This window comes from Nomia melanderi, chromosome 3 (genome assembly GCF_051020985.1).
Source record: "Nomia melanderi isolate GNS246 chromosome 3, iyNomMela1, whole genome shotgun sequence".
Lineage (NCBI taxonomy): Eukaryota > Metazoa > Arthropoda > Insecta > Hymenoptera > Halictidae > Nomia > Nomia melanderi.
The window spans coordinates 14,008,123-14,034,490 of record NC_135001.1 but is presented as its reverse complement, the minus strand read 5'-3'; the positions used below and the strand labels follow the sequence as shown (position 1 = coordinate 14,034,490).

The following is a 26,368-nucleotide window of genomic DNA, read 5'->3' as shown; positions in this document are numbered from 1 at the left end:
CACGAATCGAACATTAAGAAATAACGGAGAAGATTCACATAAATAAATAATACGCTAATAAAATTATAACGTTGATGAAACTAACATTAAACTCATTTGAATAATGTATTTAAAATAAGTGTTCTATTGAAATGATATAATAAATACGTGATACCGGATATGGGATTTATAATAACTGAGAGTCTCAAGGACCACACAGATTCACAGATTTGTACAATATCACATTAGTTCATTTTATTGTTGCTGTTTCTGCATATGTCCAAATATGCGTCAATGTCTAGGTACATTGTTTACGTCTAGTTAACGCGCAGTGTATCATCTACTCGATCAAAGCATTATATAAAAAGAAAATGGTTGCTAATTATAATAATGATGTCTACTCTATACTGCACCTAAGCTTTGTGTCCTTTACATCGCTACGGTTCGATATGTCATTATCGAGCTACATGTGTTTTATTATGCCAAAAATCGACTGCATGAATTACGAATAATAAGATAATTCTATAAAATCGGCGGTAAATATTACAAAAGTATGGAATTCTTATTGGCGACAAATAATTAGAAAGTGTAAAACTAACGGTACATTCTTGTAGAAATGCAACTTCGATTTCATTGATGTTCTTTCGGATTTATTAATTGATTTTACATTCTCCATGTACTTACTTGTCCGCATGAAATTGCACTAGTTCGGCTTACATCATTCGCAGCTTATCGTTTTACAAAATTATTCTAGCTGAAACGTTTCTCCGGCGTCAGAAAACGTCTGCGCGAAACTTCATGGCATTAATTGCCACAAAATTCGTTACGAGAAATCAGCATACTAACGTGAGTACGCAATGTACTAGATGCAATGTTGCAAGATACAGCAGTGCGATAGTAACAATTTTACAACGTCCTTATCGTTTACCATAAACGTGTCAATGATTTAGTTTATCATACAACAGATATGCACACATTTCATTACAATACTGCTTTCGCTAATACAACGTTTCTCTATGACGAAAATTTGCGGAATGTTGCGATTCTCTCTAAAATTTGTTCACGTGTTCGACAGTTAAGCGTCACTATGTTTATGATGTGTTGACCGGTAGAAGAGTCGATTCTCCACGGAAATGTGTCCGGTAATTTAAAAACACATTTGTATTTTACAGAAATATTTGCGATATGTATAACGTGTTTCGAAATCAGTCCACATGTTTTACGTATCCACGAATCGTGATACAATGTTATTCGTGTTTTTCAAATTGAAAACTACTTTAACATATTAATATGTGTATAACGTCCATTTAACACGTTTTCTGTCTTGATAGAATCAAATAAATAGTTTCAGAAACAGTTGTGAATACCGATGGATTTTTTCGAAAAGTATTCTTCAAAAAAAATTAGGCCTTCCTCGTTCGAATGCAGCATAGAAATTATAATCAATTTCGCAATTCGTCTTGCTTAACGGAGCGAAAATGTTTATTTCATTACTTTAGCAAATTTTTTGAAAGAATTTCAAATTGAACTGCTGTTTCTCATAACTGGACATGGATGTTTATACAAACTAATTTCGATAGAAACTTGTAGCAAAGAAAGTTCGATAGATTTACTTCTTGTGCTGGGGGTTTTAATTAATATACAAGGTGCTTGACTTAAATAAAATATCTTACTTGTAATCGGAGAAGCTATTGTACAAATACAAAAAAACGTTTCTAAGAAGATTTTCTAAAAAATATTTGTATTTTTCCAGGTTTTTGTAATGACAAGAAGAATAAATCCATTTAAAATTATTATAAATGTCATTTCAATAACGTTATAATCAATATGGTCAATAATAATACTTATTTTCTGTAATGTAACATTGTAGTCCAAGATATGTTCAGCAATACGTGAGAGTCTGACTTTAAAATGATCTGAAATAAAGAAAAATCGTTCAAATCGAAATTCAGAAGTTCAACTTAAGTAGTACACCTTGTATATAGTTCGACCAATGCGAATAGACCCTCACCGTCTTGATTGACACCAGTAATTCACTAAATACAGAAATCTTTGACTACTTTCAGCTCTGGTATTGTACACGTGTATTCTAATAGTAGTATCTGTATATATACTTTTTATTGCATCCGCGATAAAATTATATTATTTGGTTATTTGATATTGGAGGGTTGTTGGAATTCAGATTGTCTAGCGAGAGCACGCACAGTATTGACTAGAAGTTTAATTGCAACGGAACGTTCTTCTTTTATCCTTTTTCTTTCATTGATTATTGATTTTATAGTAACGAAGAATGCCGTGAAACTACACTGTATCCATATTGGCTTGGATTACAAGGAAAAACTAAATACTTCAATAATTTCGATACACAATTTCGTTATTAACAACGAGAAAAATGTTCATTTCTTCGTTTGTAATTCGACACAGGATACATAATAAGATTTCTAACTTTTCTAGATACAGACGACAATTCGACGAACTTAATAATCTTATAAGTAAGAAGCTCTGTAAACTGTAAATATGTCACATGTCTATGATACATATTATCCACTGACTTTTTCTAAGTGTACAAAGTTCCTCTAAAATTCGTCACGTGTGTCCGGAACTATTACGAGGATAAATCTTCGTGTCTTGTATACTTTATACAAAAAAATGTTTATAAAATAGAGTATCTTGCGCAAATTATATTGGAGAAACTATTGGCGTACGTATCCTGTGTAATCATACCGGTGAATTGTCTTCGTAACAATAAACGTTCAGTTTCGTTAACCCCTTGCCTTACAATACGAAATTCAACGAGTACGAACGTTATTCGTTTCGGATCAACCGAAGAAAAAATTCTGTTACATTTTCGTTGAAGAATATTTGACATTTACAGTAAATTCCCTCTACCTTCAACGAATCCACGATTTTCTCTCGTATCCGTAAATTATTCACTTGTCGCATTGTTGCTATAAATTAACGATTGCGAGCTTAATCGAGAAGAAAAGTCGTAAAGTAAGGGGTTAAATACTTCAACTAAATCTTGTAAATACATCTTACTTGAGAAAACGGAAAAGTACATTAACGGACGCAGATGAAATTGTTACACGAAGAGTAAGTAAGGATATTCGGTGATCCCGTAAAAAAAGTTGTTTCTTTAATACTTCTTTTATTTTTGAAAATGAATCTATACTCTCCTTCGTTATCTATAGATATAAAAATATTATCTATATAGATATAGATAGGAGAACATGTTTTCAATTTTTAAAAAAATTTCCTTTATCTGTATTTTGAAAAATAAAGGAAGCATTAAAAAACTGGATTACTTATGGGTCGATACAACAAGTACGCGAATAGAAATGTGGTGACAGTGTGTGTATGAATGTGGAATACCGTTCGTAGCGGATCAAAAATCGATTCACGGCACGACTCTCATACTTTTTTTTCTACGGAGGGCGAGTTGCATACGTTGAGCGGGTTTCGCGTTCCTTTTGTCGAAAACCGAGGAAATGCTAAAGGAAAAGTTGTATTCCATCACATGTTCCACCTTCCGGGGACTTTATTTTGTTCTGGAACATGAAAATACAGCTTCTTCAACCAGACGAACGTTCCCTCCTCCTTTCTACTCTGACCACGTTCAGCGATATTAAAAGAATAAATAGACCAAAGGTTATTTTTTTATCAATATACTTTATGTACACAGGAACGTACAATAAAAAAACACATTTTACAGAAACAACCAAATAAACTGACATTAAACAAAATTGATTTTCATTCATAGCATCAATAAATAAATAGTGAAGCGAAGTTGTGACCTTTGTTTTAACCCCTTCACCTAATAACATCGTGTCAGGCTCATAATGAAAATTTTACTCCAAATTCGACGAATCTAAATGTTGCTCATTTATAATGTAAATTAAACATTACTTGTCTATTATCGATTAAACACAGAAGAAGAATGAAATTCTTTCCTTTTTCCAATAAATTATTAACGACAGAGTTGTTTTATCAAGCGCAATTGCGAAAGAAATCGTAGAACAAGGAAATAATCTCTATTTTATAATTCTCCGAAACCTTTAATGTGTTAGGATTCATAAACCGTCGCAGTAATCAATGGTTCTTACAACGAATTACCTTCTGGTCAATCGATTCCAATCATTTTAACGTGAATAGAGCGATATTCGATGCTTCGTGAAGTGTTCAAAGACAAAACGACTACGATCCGCTCGAATTATGCGACTCCTCCTGTAGGTACGTACGTTGTTTTGAGGTAGAAAGAACGGGATCCATTAAGGGGCGTCTTAACAGTTAAAAAAAGAACGTCGAGCGCTTAGAGGAATCTCGCAATGAGTTTTAATTGCTGCTCGATTCCTCGTCGATTGAGAGGTGAACGCGGGATATTTACGACTCGTTCTTAACGCTTTATAGCTCATTATCGTCTCCCTTATTTTCCGTGGCCATTAATGACTCTGCTTCATTGGTAGGCGTTAATGAAGAACGGTAGAACGAAAATTTTTCGGCACATGGGAAGAAGTACAGAGCACAGACACTTACCTTTTCCGCGATCGATCATCTAATTATCACCTACGTATCATGCGTGTTTAATCGTTAATCGTTCAACATTACGTCTACTTCTCTCTAACATTATTACGATTACTTTCTATGAATAGCATTGTTCATTGATTATGCTACACAGACGTACTATATATCTATTCACTAAGTGCTACGGCCCGCGGGCAAATTTTAATATGCAGCGTTACGGGGGCCGACCGATCGGATCGTTCGAAAGCGAACGTGACGCCAACGGAAAACTTTCTTTACAAGTGAATTTGAAAAGTTGAGCTGACATTAACCTCGCACCTTATAATGAGACATCGAGTGAAACGTTGGATATTAATTATTTCGCGCCGATAAGACTATTAATTTCGATTCGGAATTTCTTTTCTATACTGAATACATAGTTACCTTTTTACGCGGTGGAATTATTAACGAATCGGAAAGAAAAATAAGGCAAGGAGTTAATATTCAGGCTAAGCCTTGGACCATTCGTTTCGAATTACGTTTTCTTCTGTGTACTACTAAAAAGTTCATAATTACATAGACAGCAAGGTAATAATTATGAAAGATCATTAGTAAATAAAATATTTCTGCCTTAAAATTAACAACCGGGTGAAAATTAATAAATGCTATAAATTCCTTTTCATAAAATTCTTTTGTAATCGCAGCTCGTTGAACTTTTGAAAGTGAAATTGTCTCGCACGTTTATCGCGGCGCTATTGAATGTACGAGTTTAGGCTCACGAAAGTGTCTCGATGCATGCGATTCTCAAGTTTTCCTTAAAAGAAACCTTTTTCGCGCTGAAATGGTCTAAGACTTCAACGAAGAAACATTACAGGTCACTATCGTAGATATGTTATTTTTGGAACTTGTGTTACGTGTCTATGAAGAACACGACGTTCAGACGAGCACATAATCACCTTCAAATTTATTTTTCTTTTAAAGCTATTCTTACTTGTCGCTTTGCCTAACGCTAACACCTAAATATTCGTCAAAACTGTCTTTTTCGTTACTTCGATTAACAGTTCGTACTTAATTGTCTTTTAAACGTTTTACGTGCGAAAACTGCCGTCAGCGTGAGCGGGATTGTTAATTGTAGCGTAAATTACATATTGCGGCACAGGTTTGTACATGAAACGGGAAGAGTAATCGTTAATTGGGCTCAAGATTCGCGAGGACCTTACAAATAGTATGGATAGCGAAATAAACTATATAGGATGACTATCGCCATTGGCAGTGAAGTTTGAAAAGTATGCGCAGCGCCAACATTACAATTAAAGAATTCTGCCTAAGCTTTCTTCTCTTTTCCTCGAAACTAAATAGTCGGATTACCGTTTTAAAAGCAGAAATCACTGGCTACGGCCGCTTTAACACTAGATCTACCAAACGGGTTCGATTGTCCCATTTCAGAATTCCCATTTTGCAAAAATTCAAAGTATGAAGACGCTTTTACGAGAGATTGTAAAATAAATTTGTGTATTTATAGTGATACAAGAGTAAGATAAAATGTATTGTTCTAATTTTGACGATTAGAAATCAGTCGCTCTAATTGCTCGGTAGTTCTAGTGTTGATCAATTGTATCGAACGAAACGAATTCCGAGTTGCACACTTAACAATTCGCATTTGCAACACGAAGCTGATAAATTCGCGGGCACATTAATCGCAAATAATTCGCATAAAAGGTATAAATGCGTAATTTTGCTCTTGGTTCTTCGTACAAATGTTAGAAAATTAGCGAAGAATAGTAAACTTTAATATATACGATTAAAATAATCGAAAATATTCGTAGAAAATGTTATAAAACGCAAAAATTTACATACAACGTACGTTATTCTTCATTCTATAGTGACATAATTCCATATAATACGCGTGAGTTCGCGCAGATCTTCCTAAAGCATTGAACAATATACCTACACCTCGAAAATATGACAGTCTGAAAAATGATTTTGAAAAAAGCTTCGTTCATCGATCAACGATTGCATGAAACAGCTCGATTATCAGTATCAAAGCTGTACGCTTTCATTAAAAACAGTGTCGGAACCACTATTTCGCACCAGCGTCGTCAAAAATAGATTTTTAAAAAGCATGCTCAGTCAGAATGGTATTATTTTATCTTATAAAATCGTTTAAAACGTACGAAAATGCAGCGTCCGATACTTTCTTCCGAAAGAAATGTTAATAAGTGATTCGTATGTACACGCAAGCAAAGTGACTAAAAATTTGGTAAACCTGTGGTCCGGCGACAACGATGATGCAACTGTGAATAAAACGACTCCATGTGCAGCTGCAAACAGAAAATATAGAATCGATTGTTTTACAAGTCGTCGTAAAAGTTATCGTTTTCAATTGAATCGTAACTTGATTGAAATTAAGTAAATAAACTTGATTGGTATTGATATCATTATTTCAACAACGACGAAACGAACAAATCTTCATAATTTATTCAAATCTAAAACGTTTCATTGAACAGTCCCAATTTATTGTTTGCATCAGAAATTCTTCCGTTCACTATTGCACCATCAATATCGCCGCATTCTGTATACGTTATAAACAACTAAATCGTCTGTGTCTCTTTTACATGTTATGGTAATTGACTTATACAGAATGCAACGCTAACTCTTTCAGGAGCATCTTTTTTCAACGCAGTATCGACGATTAATACGATTTCTCAAGAATTTTCATTACAGTTAGGATATACTTGGTGTACGGTCTGTCTAGTTCGAGAAAGCCCGGCGAAATCGTTTCCTGTACAACGTAATCATAAAAATTCTGAAAAATGCCAGATAACTTGATTTATCCTGTACGATGCGTCACAGGTGAATTTTTTACAATTAACCTAAGTACGTATGGAAACGACGTTTTTAACGCATCAACGTTCACACATTTCAAATGGAAACATTTCAAGCTAAATTAAGAATAAATTTTACAATTTACATGAGGCGATTATTAAAATTCATTATTAGTGTTTATCAAGGGAAACGGAACTGTTATTTGAACTGTGAAACGAAACTCTAACTGCCTTCATAATAGAGGTTTACAAAATAATAATAAACCAATAGACAGACGTTGTTCTTACTAGACAGACCGTACACGAACAAAGATTTGCTTAAGGAACGAAGCCATCCTAAAAGAGCTAACGGAGAATCTTCAACTTCAACAACCTTCCGCTTTCTTGGTTTATTTGCAATGTCGAAGGACGCAGCTAAGGAAACGAAGTTTCAATCCTGGGCGAGGATTTATTGTTCACGCAAGATTAAAATGAAAAATATGGAGGATCGTGTGTTTTATTTATGGAATATGATCGGAAATAATGATACATATTGTTGTATATACAATACGTCCGTTTCGATTGTGCGAGTACACGCAATTACAGAGCTACTTTCTTCACCCTCCATATTTTCTGATTTCGACACCTAACCAAGACCCGAGAATCGTTCAAACAAAACAATTATTAAATCCCTTCGAGAAGCCAGGAGACATTCTTATTACCTATTTCGTTCGCGAAGTACCATTGTCGATTGGTGATCCAAACGAATGATTCGCAACGACAGTGCCAAACGTAACAGAATCGTAGAGAAAAAAAGGCCTGCGTACGAGTAGGCCACTCCAAGGCGATGCGTGCACTGACAACGGAGTCCTTAATTATTCGGTACTTCTTCGAGGCGATCCACAACTACACATCTGGTTCGTTGCTCGTAAAAAGTATTCCCCTTTTCATGCTCGTAAGCGAAAGAAAAGCAATTAACATCATGAAAATCTCCTGTGAGAATCGAGTAATACGATTTGGTACTTAAACTGATTCAAAAAGCTTTAAACGCCCGTAAAGTTCACAAGAGAACACACCGAGCTCGTACTCGCTAATTTTCATCAAATTTCTAAATTGATTGAGTTATTCGAAAAATATTCGTCAGCTTCTATTTGATGTATAATTAAATTTTCGATTTCAAGCTATACGATTGAACGGTTGATTTTCTCCACTTTGAAATTCTCGAGATATCTCGAAAAATATATTTTCAACTGAGTGTTAATGTTTGAATAATACATTCTGGTGTAGTAAATATTAAGTGTTTTAAATATTTTTGTACCTCCATCGCAAATGAAAAGGACTAAATCGCCGAGTCATTTCCCCGAGAACTATCTAAATTCCATAAAAATTGGCGTTTGCGTGTCCGATACGTTCCCTCGCGAGACACTCAAATATTTATCGACGTCTCGTTACATTTCCAGTCTCGCTGTCCGCGTTGACTGGAACGAGTGTTTCAGACAATTTTTCGAAATTTTCATAACCTCCTCCAGTCACGTGAAACCCTCTACGGCGAGACGTTCACGGTACGCAAGCGCGTGTCACCTAAAGCTAATCACATATGTATATACGTACGCGTTTCCGTGCGGTGCGTGCGTCCCGGCACAGAAACCGCTAAATATTCATACATATACATTATATACATCCGTGAATGCGATCTAAAACCTATATCAATGCGTCCTATTCCTATATACACGAAGCGCACGATACCCAGACCGTCGTCGCGGTGGTCGCGGCTCTTCGCTACGGCTTATTGTCCAGTTTCATCGACAATGGCGTCGCGAATACAATTCGATATTTCAGTTACGGAAGGCCCTCTCGCGACCCGGACGCTTCCTCCCGTTTACGTCATGTGCAAGTCACCCTTTAAGATTCTCGTGAAGGTCTTTTTGAACTGCTGATTGGCCAGAGCATAGCAGAACGGGTTCATAGGGCTATTAGCATAGCACAGAAAGTACGAGAACATGAACAAGTGTCCATTAGTGCAGGGTGGCTCCGAGCAGAACCCTTCGACCAACGCGACGATATGGTAAGGCGTCCAACAAACGACGAACGCGCCCAAGATGAACGAGATCGTTCTGAAAGCCTTCCTTGCCCTGTTCTCCGTTCGGGACTTCTGTCTGCCGATCAGCGGGTCCCTCCTCTGCGTCTTGCTCTTCAGCCGTTTGCCGAAAGTCTTCACGAAGTCCCTTCTAGACCCGCTGTCCCTGCTAGGTCTGCCCTCCTTTCTCTTCGACTGCTTCCTTGACTCTTGCTCGTTCCCGGTGGTCCCGGAGATCGTGGGCACCATGCTGCCGCTGGAGGACGAGTTCTGCGGCTGGCCGATTTTGGCTGCCTGCTCGGTGAACTGGTTCATCACGATGTTGAAGGACTCGACCGCCGACGTATTGACGACGGTGGTCACCGGCTGCTGTTTCGAGTCCTCCGCCTTCACGGTGACCTCCGTCTGGACTTTGCTCACCGTGGGCGACGTCTGCGACGCGACGTTCGTCTTCTGCGTGATGAACACGCGCGGTGGGTGTGTCTGGCTGGACGCGTTTGACATCGCCGGCAACGGTTGCCCCTGCTTACTCTGCGTACCCACAGAATGCTGGCTGTTCGCTGTGGCTCTGATCAGAGCAGCCTGCAACAGAGTAGTGCTCGGCACTGTCGCGACGTTCCCCAAGATCGGAGACGACGGAGTAGTGGACAAAGGATTCGCCAGACTGCACGAAAAGGAAGACGGCGGGCTCTCGTAGGATGGACTCGGCAGGATCACCGAGCTCTCGTCCATGTATCTCAGATCAGCGCTGTCCAAGCCGGTTAAGATATCGTACGTCCCCGGACCCTGAGAAGTCACGACCAACGATTTTGGCCTGTCCGTGGAGGACGAAGTCAGCGGGCTCTCGGACACGGGCGGGCTGCTTTGGAACTGCGAGGGCGGGGGGATGATGTTCTGTTGGCTGCTGCTGATGGAGCGATTAGGATGCGTGGGCGGCGAAGTTTCTGTAGATGCGACGGGCTGTTTGCCCGGGCCGTCCCCATTGGAGTCCAAAGACTGTTCCGGCGTCAGCGTCTGGCTGCTGGACTTGTCGGGTTCCGCGGGATTGTCAGTGTCCAGGAGGCTGGTTTCATGGATCTTCGGCAGTGTTTGAGCCTTCTGAGAGCCAGTTGCGTCACCCGCGGAGCTTGTAGGTAGAAGCTTCTTCGGTGCCGACAGGTTCAGGTCCGCTTTCGCTGGAACGATTCCGTTCAGTCGGCCGTTGGTGACTAGGACTTGAAGAGCGCCGGATTGAGCGACCAGATCAGCTACAGATGATCTCTTCCTAATGTGGCCATGATGCTGAGCCTGGACGAAAGTGCTTTCCTCGTCGGAGTCGAACACCGGACTGCTGGACGGCTCAGACTTCTCCGTCTCCGTCGGCCCAGCGCTGACACTCGTCTGCTTGCCCGCGGAGTCAGTCACGCCGGTCCCCGAAGTTTTCGACGATGTCTTTTGACCAGAACCGTCACCTTCTCCGGGATCATCCGTAGATGTCCCCACTTTCTGCTTGTCCTGGCTCAAAAGGGTACTCTGAGTCTTGGACATGCCTATGCCGGCCGCCATGCCGGACATCGCGCCGGCGCTCAACGCCACCATCGACTGCATCTTCCGCTGTTTCGCCTCGCTCTTCTTCTGCATGTCGTATGCGGTCTTAAATATGCAGCCGTACAGAATGAACAGAACCACCAGCGTGACCCAGTAGTAGCATATGATCAGGACGGTGTTGAATACCGGGTCCTTGAGGAATTGCACGGCGCACTGGCCGGGGCTCAGGTCCCTGCGGCCGGTGAAGTGCTCCCAGCCGAATATGCTGATGAAGAAAAGGAGCGCAGGGATGATCCAGATGATTGAGACCATCCAGATCACCCGGTTCTTCGTGCGCCAGCTGTGGTACTGCGCCGCTATCCTCACCGAACAGCACCGGTCAATCGTGATCAACAGCACCGTGTACTGGGACACCAGGCACACCGTATAGTCCACGGACAGCCATAGGTCGCAGAGCAACGGGCCGAGGTTCCAGTAGCCCATCAACACGTACACCGTGTAGAACGGCATCGAGACGGTTCCTGTTCAACAATAATTCTGTTACAGTACATTCACACTAACCGAACGAATACTCGTTCAGCCTCCACTTAAGAAAGATTGAAATCTGATAGGAACATTCCTCCATTTTTAACGAACCAAGCACCGAAAGCTCGACGAATGATCGATTTTAGAAACGTATGTTGAAGGGAGATAGAGTAATTCGTTTATGCTCTTCTTGGCACTAGAATCACCAAGAGGATCAAAATTACTGTTAATTCGAATTTTTCTTTTATATTTAGTTGATAAAAAAAAAATATATATATATATTTACTACATTGATTTAGTAATAATAATTACATTCTTATGATTAATAATTGATGATGATCAAAAATTGATCAATCGATTCAATTGGTTGATAATTCTAGTGCATAAACAAACGAGTAGGAGTTTGATAGATTGGGAGTTGAATGAGCATTGGTTCGGTTGCTAAAAATGCGCTGTATTGAAACATAAATTTTGGGTACTTGCAAAATATTTGTAAAATAAAAGGATTGTTTCAAGATTCAAGATAATACAGTTTCTGTTAACTATTCTATCAATACTTCGAATAACAATAACAAACGTTTCCTTGTTATAGTTTCATTTCATATTTTTACATGCTTATGAAGTGATAAAAACTGAAAGTTTAGAGAAACTTACCGATAAGCACATCAGTGGCCGCTAATGACGCGATGAAGTAGTTACTGGGTTGCCTGATAGCCCTATCTACGATAAACGCCAGAAGAACGAGAATGTTACCGCCGACAGTTAACAGTATACATAATGCGAGGCAGACAGCAATCAGTATCGTTTGCCAGAGTTCGAAGGGTGGTTCAGTAGGTATGAAAGTTTCCGCTGTTGAATATACAGATATCATGTCAGAATATTATCACAAAGCATTGCCTTATTTCTATCATTTCTTTCGCACCCCCGGAAATAAGAATATGATTCTTTTCACCGTAATACAGTAGAAAAAATTATCAAACACCCGCGTAAATATGGCTCCTAAGTATGCTGAAAGGTTGCACTTTCGTTGATAGAATCAATTCCAATTTATTTCAAAAACAAATTACAAAGTAAAATGTCAATTAACAAATTAGAACTACCAGTAATGCCAAATGAAGAATCCGTTTTAATTGATCGTCGAAAGAATGATTTCTTGAAAATTATAACGTTTATTAATTTAACAAAATTGAATTTCTAAACTCGGAAACGGCGTGATTCAAAATAAAATGTGTAAGAAGTCATTCACTTTGATACGCGCAGCATTTTGATGCTCGATGACTCTATTTAAGGAAAAATTCAATACAATTACCGGTCGATAAAGCTGTTGTAGTGCTAGCTATCGAGCAACAGTTGGTGTTATTTGTCGGAAATAGGTCTGACAGAACTTCAACATCATCCGGGTCAGACCATGTTCCATTAAACTGGGTGCATTCCGCTAAAACCTGGTTGGACATGCGGCAAAGACGCTCCCGTTGCCTTTCTCGTTTCCTGAAACGAAAATTTATTCTGGTTTTCATTTGCGCATCGCTAATCCGATAATCCATGTTCCAGAAAATATATATATATATATGTACAAAATACACACGATCGGGCGTTTAAGAAAGTATGAACGAATAATATGCAATGATATGTTTAATTAAGGGCCTGAAAAGAACAGAAATTTATGTTATACATTAAATTAACCCCTTGTTTTATATCAATGTGTGAGACCCGTAATGAAAATTTTAAATTAACTTCGACAAATCTAAATGTAATTTACTTCCCTTTTATACAAATTAATATTACTTTTCTGTTATCAATCTTTAATCTTTAAAGTTAATATAGACATAAAATAAGTGTCAAATTCTTTTCTTATTCAAAATTACTAACGATAAAGTAGTTGAATCAAGCACAGTCGTGAAAGAAGTCATAGAGGCAAGAGGTGAAACATGCGAGAAAATACAAATTAACAATATAAGTACAACGTTACATCTAAGCGTTGGAAAAAATACCAGTTTCCAATGTGGATCGACAAAACGAAATATTTGAGAGAAGAAGGATGAATAACGTGCAGTGATGAACGTCGAGCGTACGAGAAAACATGAATTTATAATGCACTTAATAAAATGTGAACGATGATCGTGAAGCACGAATGAACGTGTTTAGATTCATTAGGAAGGTGCGTGATACATGAGTACTGTGAATACCATGAATAATACACCTGTCACGCTGCAGGACACCGGTGAGTGACTTTGCGCGGCATATCGATTTCCTATGAATCGCAACGGAATATTGCTCAACATTCTTTCGTAATTCACGTGGAAGGTGAAGAAACAGAAAAACAGGCCATAAAATCGTGGTTGAAAAAGGGGGAGCGCCGAGACAGTATTAAAACCTCCCTTTAAAGAAGGTCATCGGTGATCGATACACCGTCGACAGGGAAATCGTGCGATTTATAAAAGCCGCTGGAACTCATTTACACGGTGAACGAAAAGTTTTCCGACCACTTAACAATTTCCACCGATTCGTAAATTCGAGAAAATTAAACGGCCAACTTCCACGCCGTTTAACATTTCGATCTAGCTCGACGTATCGGCATCAACACGTGAATCTAAAAGAATTATTCGATAATACCTTTCAACGATAATAACCCTTAATTCGCGGGCGTGGGAAATTATCGTCGAAAGTGGACCGTTAAATTTTCGCAATCGCGAATAATGGAATTCACGGATAATACTTTTGTTTGTTACGCGAATTAAACGGTATCCTCGAGAAAAGGATTTTCAGTGGTAAAACGATACATTGTACAATAATCTCTCGAATTACATGATCATAATGACACGGCTTAATGAACACGGTGTAATGTTTCGAGCGGTTGAGGAGAAAGAAATGTTGAGGAAAAATGGAAACAAGAAAAGATAAGGCAGCTGCCTTCTTCAGTAATGTTCGTTAGCGTCAAAGAAAATGTGACACTAGTATTTCCTGATTTTAGCTAGTGACACGTATGCCTCTTGCTCTCTATGAAACATTGCTGCAGTGGCAACACGAGAAGCAAGTCAAAGGCTGAATGCACCCGACGCACAATGAGCTTGAAATAAGCATGAATGGAACCACATCCATTTCCCGCTTGCGCGCTCCCGTCGCCGGCAGGGAAGAAACGACGGCCTGCACCTTAAAGAGGGTGGCTCGTTTTTAAATAATTTAGCCAGTCGATCGTGACTCCTGCAGGTTAAACACACCCTCGTGGTACACGTTGTCTAGCCTCCTGTATGTGAAATATTCAGTTACTAGGCTGCAAACGTTTATGGAAATTCAAATTTTTAAGAATGTCATTGGAAAAACGGAATTACGACGAAAAATTATTTTTTCCAACTAATATAATAATACGGTTAAACGCATCTTGATGGCACACTTGTCCAGCTTATTACATGCGAAATATGTCATTGTTAGATTGCGGTTTTTTTTGTAAATTCAAATTTTAAAAAAATAATTCTAAAAACAGAATTACAATAGAAAATTTTTTCCAACAACTATGATCGACAGAATACTACCCTTGGAATGTTTTATGTTTCTTCGTATCGTGCATACCTTCTGTAATTCTGTAATTTCAAATCTCAAAATTTCGTCAATTCGTAACAGTTTGTTTTATAGAAGCTTAAAAAATAACGTTTTAAATATTTCCTTTACTTTTAAATTATTCATTACATATGAATAATTTGGTTCGTGAAGTTCGTACTAGTTTAAAGGTTTTGTCCAAATATCCATGGCGTAATAATTAATAGAAATATTTCTGCAAGGAAGATGAATCTTGAAAGATAAATATTTGCATATCGCATATTATCTTCTGGGATTCAGGACTTTAATATACGAATCTGACATTTCGATTCATAATACAAGCAGAACAAGTTTTAGGCATATTAAGGGGAACGCATTCGGCTAGAGCTAAGATGGCTCCTTTAACTCACCGTATCACTGACTGAACTTCGTAACAGCGTGAATCAGTTTAGAAACTTCGGACGGCTTAGTTCGGTTACTTTACTTTGGGAAAGCATGCCACATTTTTGCCAATTAATCGATTCACGAGCAGCATATGGCATTAACAGTATGTTTTGTATAATTCTGAAAATCTTACCACATTAATTTAGTTTCACCGTTGTTAGTATTATAAATTACTATACATAATTATTATGCAGCATGATAATGTTATAATTACAATTACCATATCATACCTATAACACATTGAACATATTAAACGCTTAATACATTACAGTATTTTGAATATTTTTATCACTCTAAGAATTTATTTTCATTTGTAGTGATACTATAAGTTATTGTATAACCTCATACATTTGTAACTATAACTGTCTAAATCGAATTTACGATACATCCCTCGGATAAAAAGTTCAGGGTGAGCCTTCTCTGAAAGGATCCTCCTTCTACCTTCCATATCGATAGGAACAGGTAACGCTATGTTTTGATTTCGACGTCAAACATTAGCAATTCAATTCAATGAGGATCGTTCTAAGATTATTAGAACAGCCCGCTACAAGCACAGACAATGAAGCCACGCGAATAAAAGATAGAGAGATGAGATCCATTGTTTCAATGGTCTCGAGGGTAAATACTTGTCCTCGTTATAGCGGGCTTTCTCTTGGAGCTGCGTCATCGTGAAATGATTCGTAAATACCTGACCTCGTTATGGCGACAATACTTTTTTACGGCTCCACCTTGTAAGTGAAATGATTCGTAAATGGAGTGCCGACCGCCTGTAATTAGATGCAACGTACCCGGAAATAATCCTTTCAAACACACAATTCAAAGTAATATATATTCTTGCAAGAATATATCTGTAAATATTCTTTAAAAAATCTTCGTCAGGTAACAATTTAACTTTTGTATATCAGTTGAATTTAATTTATATTTAGGAATTCTATAACTCCAATATTTTATTCAGAAAATTTATTGAATTTAGTAAGACGTTACTACCAAGACAATGGCCAGAGAAAAAAATGTAGGTAGTGAACATGTTTTAATGCTTTACATACCGAAAATCTATCAATCAGTTCTTCGATTGCGAATGTTTAACAACTGATTAACAACTACTGGAATTATACTGCTTTAAAATAAAAGAAATTAGAACTACAAAATAAGATTCCCTCATACTCTAATTTGAATCCTTTAACGTCGTTTGACGAATATGTTTTTTCAATAACAAATAAATTCAATGCGCAAATAAAAAATTTTCAAATGAAATTCTTCTCAAATGTTGGTCATTTTCTCAGTGGCTGCTTGATTTGATATAGTAAAATTACAAAATCTTATATATAATATCAACCTTTGATAATGCATCAATACGTGAAACATTGAAATAAAATAATTTCTTGTATGTACCTATATGTTCTCATTAGAAAGTGTTAAAGAATGTCGGTTATATCTCATCGAAAAATGATGAATATTTCTAGTGAAAAACTTCCGAGTGCAAAGGGTTAAGGGTGGACGCATTGATAATAGGATGCGCTTATCGATGGGAAACAAAGAGCGCGTGAAAACTGTCGGGAGAGAAGCGGAAGCCGAAGCAGTTAAGGAGGCCTAGCGTTTCGGACAGGGAGAGAGGGTGTTCGATGAATCGGCCGCAACCTGCGCATCGAAACAAGGGTGAAGTACCAGTTTTGTCTAATGAGTTGTGATGCCTCCCTCGTCAAGGTCGTTCAACCGTGACTCGAGCGGCCGTGGACACCCCTTACGAGGGAGGACTCTCACTGGTTTCCAAGCCTCTGCATGGAAACATCCTTCAAACAACCCGAACGAAAAAATCTGTTCGACACGTTCGCCTCTTGCGGCTGTGCCGACTAAATATTAATCATTTCGACGACTTCAGACTTTCATATTTAAAATGCTATGTTGCAAACAAACGATTTAATTATTGAACAGCAAAAGATTGGTATACAGTTTCTTTTTCTCTATTATTTAAGCATTCGATATATCATTTGGCTTCATCTACCAAAGGTTTTGTGTACTGTGACACGTTGAATGCCACACGATTTCACGGAGCAAAATACACGAAATGATGTAATACTGAATTGTCAAATTAAATTGTGTTATTGTTATTGCACGTTTATCTTATTGAATGTCACTGCACTAGGTAATATTATATATAATATAGAAATGTTTTCAAATAGTCACTGCTGAATTGTGTGAATTATAGTGATTTGATTTGTTTGAGGGTCTCCGGAGACCCCATGGCATTCAACGTGTTAAAGAATATTCGTCCATAAGGGAATAACACGTTCGCGACCACGGTTGAATTTAAAATACCCTCGCTGTAGACCGTGTCTTCCTTGCAGTCGTTTCACGTGATACGTTATTCATATAATTTGCACACATTTACAACATAGTAGATCAACCAGACAAAGCATTTTACATAAATGTCATATAGGTATGATATTTTAATATAATCTAAGCGACAATAGGGTAAACAATAACCTAATATATATAGACGCACATACCTAACACTGGACTCTCTCAACGAATCTTTGTATCACATAGATGTCGATTGACGGTTCAGTAGTTATAGCAATAGTGACAGCTCAGTTTTGACATATTCTTCTTATTGGTCGAATCGCGTGACGAAGAACGCAAATGAAACAAAATACGATGAAATGATATATAACAATAGAGGATAAACATGGGTGTCAATGTCCCATTTGGGACCTGTGTACATGAGCGACGCGATACCACTGTAGGTCGCAGCGATTGTTTTGGAGTAACAGTAAAACAAAATTTTTCTATCTTATAAAAAATGGATAAGAGAACTTCACGTCTTTGTTGTTTCAAAATGGCACAGCGTCACCGCTGCGGTGCCACATGTATACACCACATAAACACAGCAAATTTCATCTTCCATAACATACAAATTAAAAGAATTAACATGATATTATCTAATATGATCCCCAAATAACAAAAATGGCAAATGACATAAGATCATTGTCAATCGCGCATATATTTCTTTCTTTTCGTAACCTTTTGAGTGTTGAATACTCCCATCCAAAACGTTCCGTGTGGACGGAAAATTTGTTTGTTCGTCCGAAGATCGATGAGTTATGATAAATCATACAACTAAGTAGGTCTAGGTACGGGATCGCGTCGCTCGTGCATAGGCCTTTATATTGTGACGCGATTCGGCCAATAACTAAAATGAGTCGAAACCGTGGCGTCATCGTTGCTGTTACTACAGAACTGATCGTCGTTGCTGTTACTACAGAACTAATCATCGTGAGTTGAACAGTTCTCCTTGTCTCTGCATACCTTTAGTTTGTTAATATTCGGCGCAAACTATTCGATCACACCGCTAGAAAAATTAAAACACGTAAAATCGATGGAACCCGCAACGAAGCTTGAAGTCTATCGAGCCTGTCGCATCTATAATAAAGATATTTATAGAACATACGCGGATGAAGTTGGCCTATTGGCTATAAATTGGCACAAAGTCCGTCGCGCCGTGTGAAATCGTTGGAGTGCGGTGTTCGATTGAATTCAGCTATTATTACACGTGCAAAGTCCAATCAAAGCGGTTCATTAGACGGAATGTAAACTTGTAAAATGTTGTGTCTTTGTATTATAGTTACGTTTCGAGATAAGTGTATTTCGAATGTACATGACAACTTCGAAATGCTTTCAGATTGTTCATGTCACAATTATTGGAATCATAAAGGTAATATTGTGAGTTGTTAAATCGTTTTATTACTTGTAAGACAAGATTTTATGAGTTTAATAATAAAATGGGGAAAACTTGGTTTGAATATTAATTTTTTTACTCCCATTTTGTCTCCAGTTTATCAGCGTAGCTCTCGCTGTTTATCGCGGCCCGAGACTCGGGAATGCTTTCCCTTAAGAAGATACCGATTGACTAAACGCAGACGACCAGCATTCGACTTTCCCTTCACTAAGATTATTTTACATATTGTAGGTATAAACATTAAAATCGCGTAAAATTTCAAAAACTGTAACTTTGCTCACAAATACACTTAATATACATTAAAATAATAATAAAGGTAGCTGTATTAATAAAAAGGAATGTGCTAATTAAAATAAAGTTCATTTTGTAAATAACTTCGCCCAACCAGAACATTTATATTTTTTATTTCACGCGCCGCGAAAACGATATCGATGCTTATCGATGATTCTAGGTATAGACAGAAAATGAATGTTATTTGACACGCGGCGTTATTTCATCCGATGACATGGCGAGTAGTTCAATTCGACGGTATATAGTGTACATTTCTGCGGTGAGGATTTACGCAAGAGTCTCTCTTCCGAATGAATGGCACTCGTGCGGCAGATATTCAGTTCCTCTTGAATACCTCGCGATGAAAAGAGAATTCAACGAGGAAAAAGTTTGAGAGAAGCGAAATAGGCGGAAAGGATGTAAGAAGCGATTGTTCAGCGAATGAAATAACATATATTGTTTGATTAACGAAGAATACGTTAGCCGTGGATAAGCTCGGGAAAATTTCAAGTTGAAACGTAGTTGTAGTTCCATTCCAAATGTTTCAATTACCTCGGCTGTAATGCTTGAATTATTTCGGCTGAAATCGTTTCAAATATCGCAATTTTTTTACAAAATACTCGTACTTCGTCGAACGAATTGTTAACGAAGAATGATGATCGATGATCTTGGAACATAGATTCTTCAATTCGCGTACATTCGCTCTAAAAGATAAAATATTATCATCTAAAGATATATAATTCCCTTAATTTACCAATCGAGAGGTAACGAAATACAAAGAAAGTAACATATTTAATAGTACATCTCCCGTATACATCAAAACGTCTCATTCCCAATTTCTTTCTTTATTAAACTCACTTGTTAAAAAGGTTAAAAAGATACCTCCGTTTTCCAAATTAAGTAAACCCGAAATAATACCATTTTCATAATTTCCACAAAAAACATGAAAACTAATCCAAGTACTTAACACCGATATCAAACATAACGATATGAATTGCTCAGAAGACAATTCGATTAAGTCCATTGTTTTATATTTTCTGATTTTTGTAAATTTTAATAGAATATATAATACTCTTTTCAGTTATTAAAGGATTTACTCGTTTCTTCATTTTTTTCTAGGTGAAAAAATCCTCCCTTTTATAGCTTCTGAATATGTTGTATAATAATTTCAAAATCCAAAAAATTAATTTTCCCAGTTTTTGTTTTCTTTGCGGTTAAGCATTGAGTTCCGAACGACTCATATTTCAAAACCTTTCCATTTTCCCAGATATCCACGAGAAGCCCTCAAAAGCTGCAGATCGGAAAATCCCCGGCGTTCGAGGGAAGGGTCCTCCGTCATTTGGAAGTTTCTTCTCTTCTTTTTTATCGTGTAAGGACGCGACGAGTGCAACGCCGTTCGGACGGCGCTTTGTCCGAATGTAACATCCGTTCTTCGATGCATGCACGTGTTCCGGGGGAACAGCGAAGTGATAGCTGATACATAAGCCCTGTTGAGCCGAGGATCATCGCCGTGGAATGGCACGATCATACGGCCAGATAGAGAGGGGCGGGAGGAACGGGCGAACTAGCTAGCTAGCTCATAGCTGGCGACCGGGGTGATCCGATACGGTGACGGAGGGGGCGGTTACGGGCAGCAGGGGGAGAGGAGTTGAAGCGAACGACGGGGGAAAAATTGCAAGGAAGAGGGAAGCCAAGGGTGGAATTCGAGATGCACAGTTCCAGTGGCAACAAGTACTCGGTCGGCATCGTTCCAACATTCCCTGAATAGTGGCGGTAGTTTCAGCTCGTCAAGGATGAACCGAACGCCGGTTCCTCTGTCATTGTATCGAGTCACAATGAATGACGTCAAGTATATAAGGCGGAACCGTCATTTCAGCGTGCGCCTTACAACAGCTGACGGCTGCGGCCGTATTTCGACCGACCCTGTTAGAATTCCGCTGATTCCGTCGCGGTTTTTCGCGAACCGCTTTCCCCACCCAACGCGGATTATCCAGTCCCTGACGCACCGATCGCAGGGTAATCGGTGAATTTCCCGCGAACTGGAACTAGATTAACCTGTTAACTGTGGAATTTAATTTGAAAAATCTCAGATAATGCTCGCAATGAAATCAAATAATGAAGTGTATACTCTTCAAACGAAGACCAAATACATCTACAACATATTCTAACAAAAATCTAAAGCAAAACGAAGAATAATTACGTCCTCCTCTGAAAAAAATATATAGAAATGATTAATACTAGATGCGATAATAATTATTTTAATGCCAACAAGATTTTTTATGAATAAAGGAATAATGCATTTATAGTTAGAGCACTGTGTAATCAAAGGACAGGTGTGACAATGGATGTATAGCTCTATATGAATTCATTCCGTTTTTGATAAAACATTGTGAAATGATTCTTAAATAAACGTAATTAGAATCGTCTAAAACGAGAATTTTGAACGATGGAATCTGTTAGCTGAGTAATTTACTTTCTAAATGTCTCAAAGTAGTTCGAAACACTTCAGCCTCTCCTTCATCTGTTTGGATAAGTCAGGTTCCGCACTTCGTGGCGATAAATATGTAACGGGGATGCTTTCTAAGCATGATGCCTATGAACTGCTTCAACTACGCCTTCGATTAAATAATTCTCTATCGTTCCTGTGTGTTCACCTATACATGGGAATGTATAGCTATTCCCTTTACAGTCGAGCGGCGAGCGTCTCGATGACGCTTCATAAAAATTAGCCGGCGAAAATTGGACCGATAGCACTGATGACCTCCCCGCTTTAATATTTAACTGCGCAGTTCCTACTACGATTTAAATATTCAATATGCACGCGAACACGACACGTTACGACCAGCACTGTGGAAAATACTTTTTATGCGAGTCTTAAGAATGTTTCTTATAGGTTAAAAAGTATTCCATTAGTACCTCTTATGAGACATACATATTGCATTAACGATAATAGAGGGTGTCACGGATATGGCGCCACACAAAATGGATGACAATACATAAAATAACAATTCGAGAATGTACATCGACGTTTTTTCACTTGAAACCTCATTTTTTATAAAACCCGTAATAAGACTTCGATTACGAGGTGTCCTACTCAATATCTTTAAAAACTTTGTTCTCGAACTGATAATATAATTTTGAAAGAAGTAGATAAATCTACGTGAAAAAATAATAAAAAGCTTTCGTGAATGTGTTACTAACTTCATCTCAGAGATTTTACACAGATGTTCACTCAACAGTATTTTCGATTATAAATTGACATTTATCAGTATCATTCGTGTTTTATATAAAAAAAAGGACGTCTAGTTTCGTTGATAAATCTTCGGTTCTAGCCGTCAAAGCCGTGACCAAGATACGAAAGCATATCAATCTTTTTAGGTTCGAGTGTTAGATGGTCAACAGGATCGGCTCGAATTGGTCTATCGACCATGAAAGATTGATGAAAAGTAACCCCGGAGCTATTTTTACCGGCAACTCCTAACATGACACCAGAATAATGATGCAGTTAGGATGATCTCCATGTTGAGGAAAAGCGGAAAAAATGTTCTCCGATCGCATCTTTTCGATTTCTTAACAATCCATCAATGAACACTTACATTTCCCTTCATTTTCAGACAGTTGCAGATTCTCTTTTATAATGGACACAATTGAACGGCGAACAATAAAAAGAACATCATTCCCTGTGGTCTCTTTCACAACTATACTCGATAAAGCTGCTTTATCATTAATAACGTATAATAAATTACAAAAACAAAAAAATTTAATACTTATTCTGCGATTACTTCAAAGGCATACTTTGGTTACTTCAAAATTGGTAATAGAAAAGTAATATTTAATTTATATTTAAAAAAAGATAGCATTTATATTTCTGAAATTCAGTTTAAAATGTTCGAAATCATAGGGCAGAGAGTTAAAGAAAGAAATGTTTCTTTCAGAACCCCTTGTTTCATCGTGCAATCTCGAATTATACTGTATATTCAGAAAATTTGTTAGTATATTACATGAACAAGTCTGGAAAGATTATCAAGGTACTAAATCCGCGATGAGAGACAGAAGCAAGAGGAAGTAATGACATAGAATGAAACGGAGGAGCGGGAGGAAGGGAGGGGGACAATGTCGGCCAGATTAGAATGAAAACATGAAGCTCCCTGGGGCTTGGTATTTGTCTTTTTTCGTTGGTGCCGTGTTTCGTCCCGGCCGTATTGCCCATTTAGACTCTATTTGCTGTCTGCAAATTAGAAATCCGAAGTCCCCTCGGCGGAAAATGTCACTTTCTTACCGCACTAATAAGGAAATAAAGTTTTATGTAACGGTGAATAGCTATACTGGAGTGCTCCAACCGTGGAATCCGAAATGTTTATGTCGCCTTTAATGACACGAACCAAAAAAGAGATATTATAAAAGGAAAATCTGCTTCCATGAAGTTGCGTTCCTTCAAAATTATATTTTATTATTTTTATATTATTTTGACATAAATAATGCAACCTTTCTATATATCTTTTATATAAGAATATTAAGATAAACAAAATCATTTTAAATATAAAATATATATTCCTTCGTTAGGTGTAGATCATTTTTCGTTATTTAGATTAGATTAAAAGTGGTTTCGTTTATTTTAATCTTTTAAAATAAGAGAAGTATAGAAAACCACATTATTTATAAGGTGACCCAATAAATCTAATAATAAACGAAATTACTATATGGTAATGAAGTTACTGCTCCATAGTTAATGCGCGCGAAATTGAAATAGTTTGAAATCGTAACCGAGATAAAATCTCGTCTTAATGAGTTGTGTCATTAAATATTGTATAGTGTTTTATTTCTCATATATCGACGCGATATTGGGAAGGTTAATGCAATGATCTTGCGCCCTCTTCGTTCCGCTTTGTGTCAGCTCAATTTTCTGGAGAGTGGCAAGCATCTCCGAAGTATGTTTAACCATAGGCCCTCGAAATTTCCAAATAGATATAATATTTCTAGCGAAACTAAGGAAATACGGGGCATCCTGTAATTAATGGATATTACTACACGTACTCTCGTGCACGATGCAAGTAGACGCGGCGATACCGAGTGCACATGGATGGATTGTTTCACTTAAGCGATGACAGCGTAATGTTCCCTGTCAGAAATGTTTCTGTGCGTCAGTTAATTATCGGCCTTTGTCTCGCCCATGAAGCGTAGAGATCGCGGAAGACAAATAACGATAGACAGAAGCGGAACCGCAGGACAAAGAGGTACAGATTCGTGAAACGTTACTTAATTGTATGTCCGTTGATCACAGAAATCACCGATTGATACTCGCACGGTCGACACTGTAATTTAATCCGGGAAATAGAAACGGACGCAATACTATGGGTCGTGTGCATGAAAAGATTAAGCTTTCACTAGGGATTTTACAAGTGAATACTCGATTCTAGACGCATAAAGAACGAAGTATTTGCTAGGAGCAGTATTTACTAGATTTTTTCATTGTGGAAAATTAAAAAATTCAGTTTAGTTCTAGAAGATCTAGTAACTACTTAAAATTCGTATACATAACAATTATTATTTATGTACTAAAAACATTAATTAAATACTGCTGTAATTTCAGACATACCATTCGTTTGTCGTATGATTTTCCAGCATTTACAGTTTAGTACTATGAAAAAGATTATACATAAAAAATCTAGCACTTGCTTTTACTTATACTTAATACTTATAAACTATTAATTTTTCTTTGTGCATTGGTGCCAGTGTTTTTCTAGAGACATACGAAACGAAAATGTGCAGAAAATACATCGAAAAGTGAGAGAGAAATGTGTCTTCCACATAAAAATAGAATAACGATGATAAAAACGAAAATGTGTAATTTATTTCGATATATATAAATATTATATATTAATAGTATGAAATGTATATACTTCTATACGAACAGTTCAAATTATATTTGTCATTTTTCAATAAATATTCCCTAGAGCTTAACATTTTAGATGAACTTTGATTCCTTGTGAAGATGATTTTCAAATTAATTAAAGTGTTCGAGATTTTTATTTTTAATTTTAGTATTTTGCCATGGGAAACTTGAAAAGAGATGGTACTATATTTTCCAAGAATAGCGGTTATAACCATGTAATTACAAAGGGAAGGTATTGAATTGACATTCGGAGAAATTTGACATGTACAAATTTGTTATGAAAGATGGAGCAACATTATCATGTCGCTAGGTTCACCAACCATTTATAAATGTAAAAGTCAGCACCGGTAGTCACACGCTTTAGTGTCGACTAGATAAATAAAGGACGCTATTACCAGAGTAATAGGCTGCTGATAAGAACTTTAATACCCCTGTATTATAAGTCGTGGAAGCTTGTAAAAGCTGAATAATGGATAGAACGAGCGGTGGAAGAGTATGCAAAGTATTTAGACGGCAAGGAACTCCATACGTTAAAATACACTGAAATGTGTTTAGCCTTGGACCAGTTTCGAATGGCTAATAACAGTTCATTGTTACGTTTTTTGTCATTTCTTATCTATATGTTGATTAACCATGGATAAACGTGTCGCACTGAAATTTTCACATAATATGAGCATGCAAAGTTTGAATATCGTAAGGAGTATAAACAAAAATGTAACAAATTTATTAATCGTTCACTTGTGCTGGATATATAAAGTAGATTTATAAATAAAATAGTCGGTATACAAATAATATCTTAAATAAGACGTTCAATATCATCTTCTGAATGATAATATAAAATGAGATACAAACAAATTTCAACCGCAATGTTTCATTTTATATGTTTTCAAAAATAAAATTAATGAGAGCGGGTCTACAATACACAATATACAGAATGCACCGCGCATGATGAATTACTCGCACGCGCGTTATCTAGACCTTGAAACAGCAGTTTATAACCGAATTAACTGCGACAGGAAGCCAAGAGGACGATATCTCGTATTTATATTTATTAAAATTGAATTTCAAACTAAAACCGA

At 37.4% G+C, this 26,368-nt stretch overlaps 1 protein-coding gene across 3 annotated transcripts in view; it reads right to left on the bottom strand.

The window, feature by feature from the left end:
• Nucleotides 1-237: 237 nt before the first annotated feature.
• Nucleotides 238-26,368, bottom strand: part of mAChR-B (muscarinic acetylcholine receptor) — a 71,659-nt gene continuing 45,528 nt past the window's right edge. For all 3 annotated transcript variants that reach the window (XM_076365690.1, XM_031990341.2, XM_031990343.2), the window contains 3 exons: nt 12,722-12,900; nt 12,067-12,261; nt 238-11,408 (listed from right to left, as the gene is read on the bottom strand). In XM_076365690.1, coding sequence (XP_076221805.1) covers nt 9,163-11,408; nt 12,067-12,261; nt 12,722-12,900 — 2,620 coding nt within the window. In that variant the 3' untranslated portion in view covers nt 238-9,162. The remainder of the gene's footprint in view (nt 11,409-12,066; nt 12,262-12,721; nt 12,901-26,368) is intronic.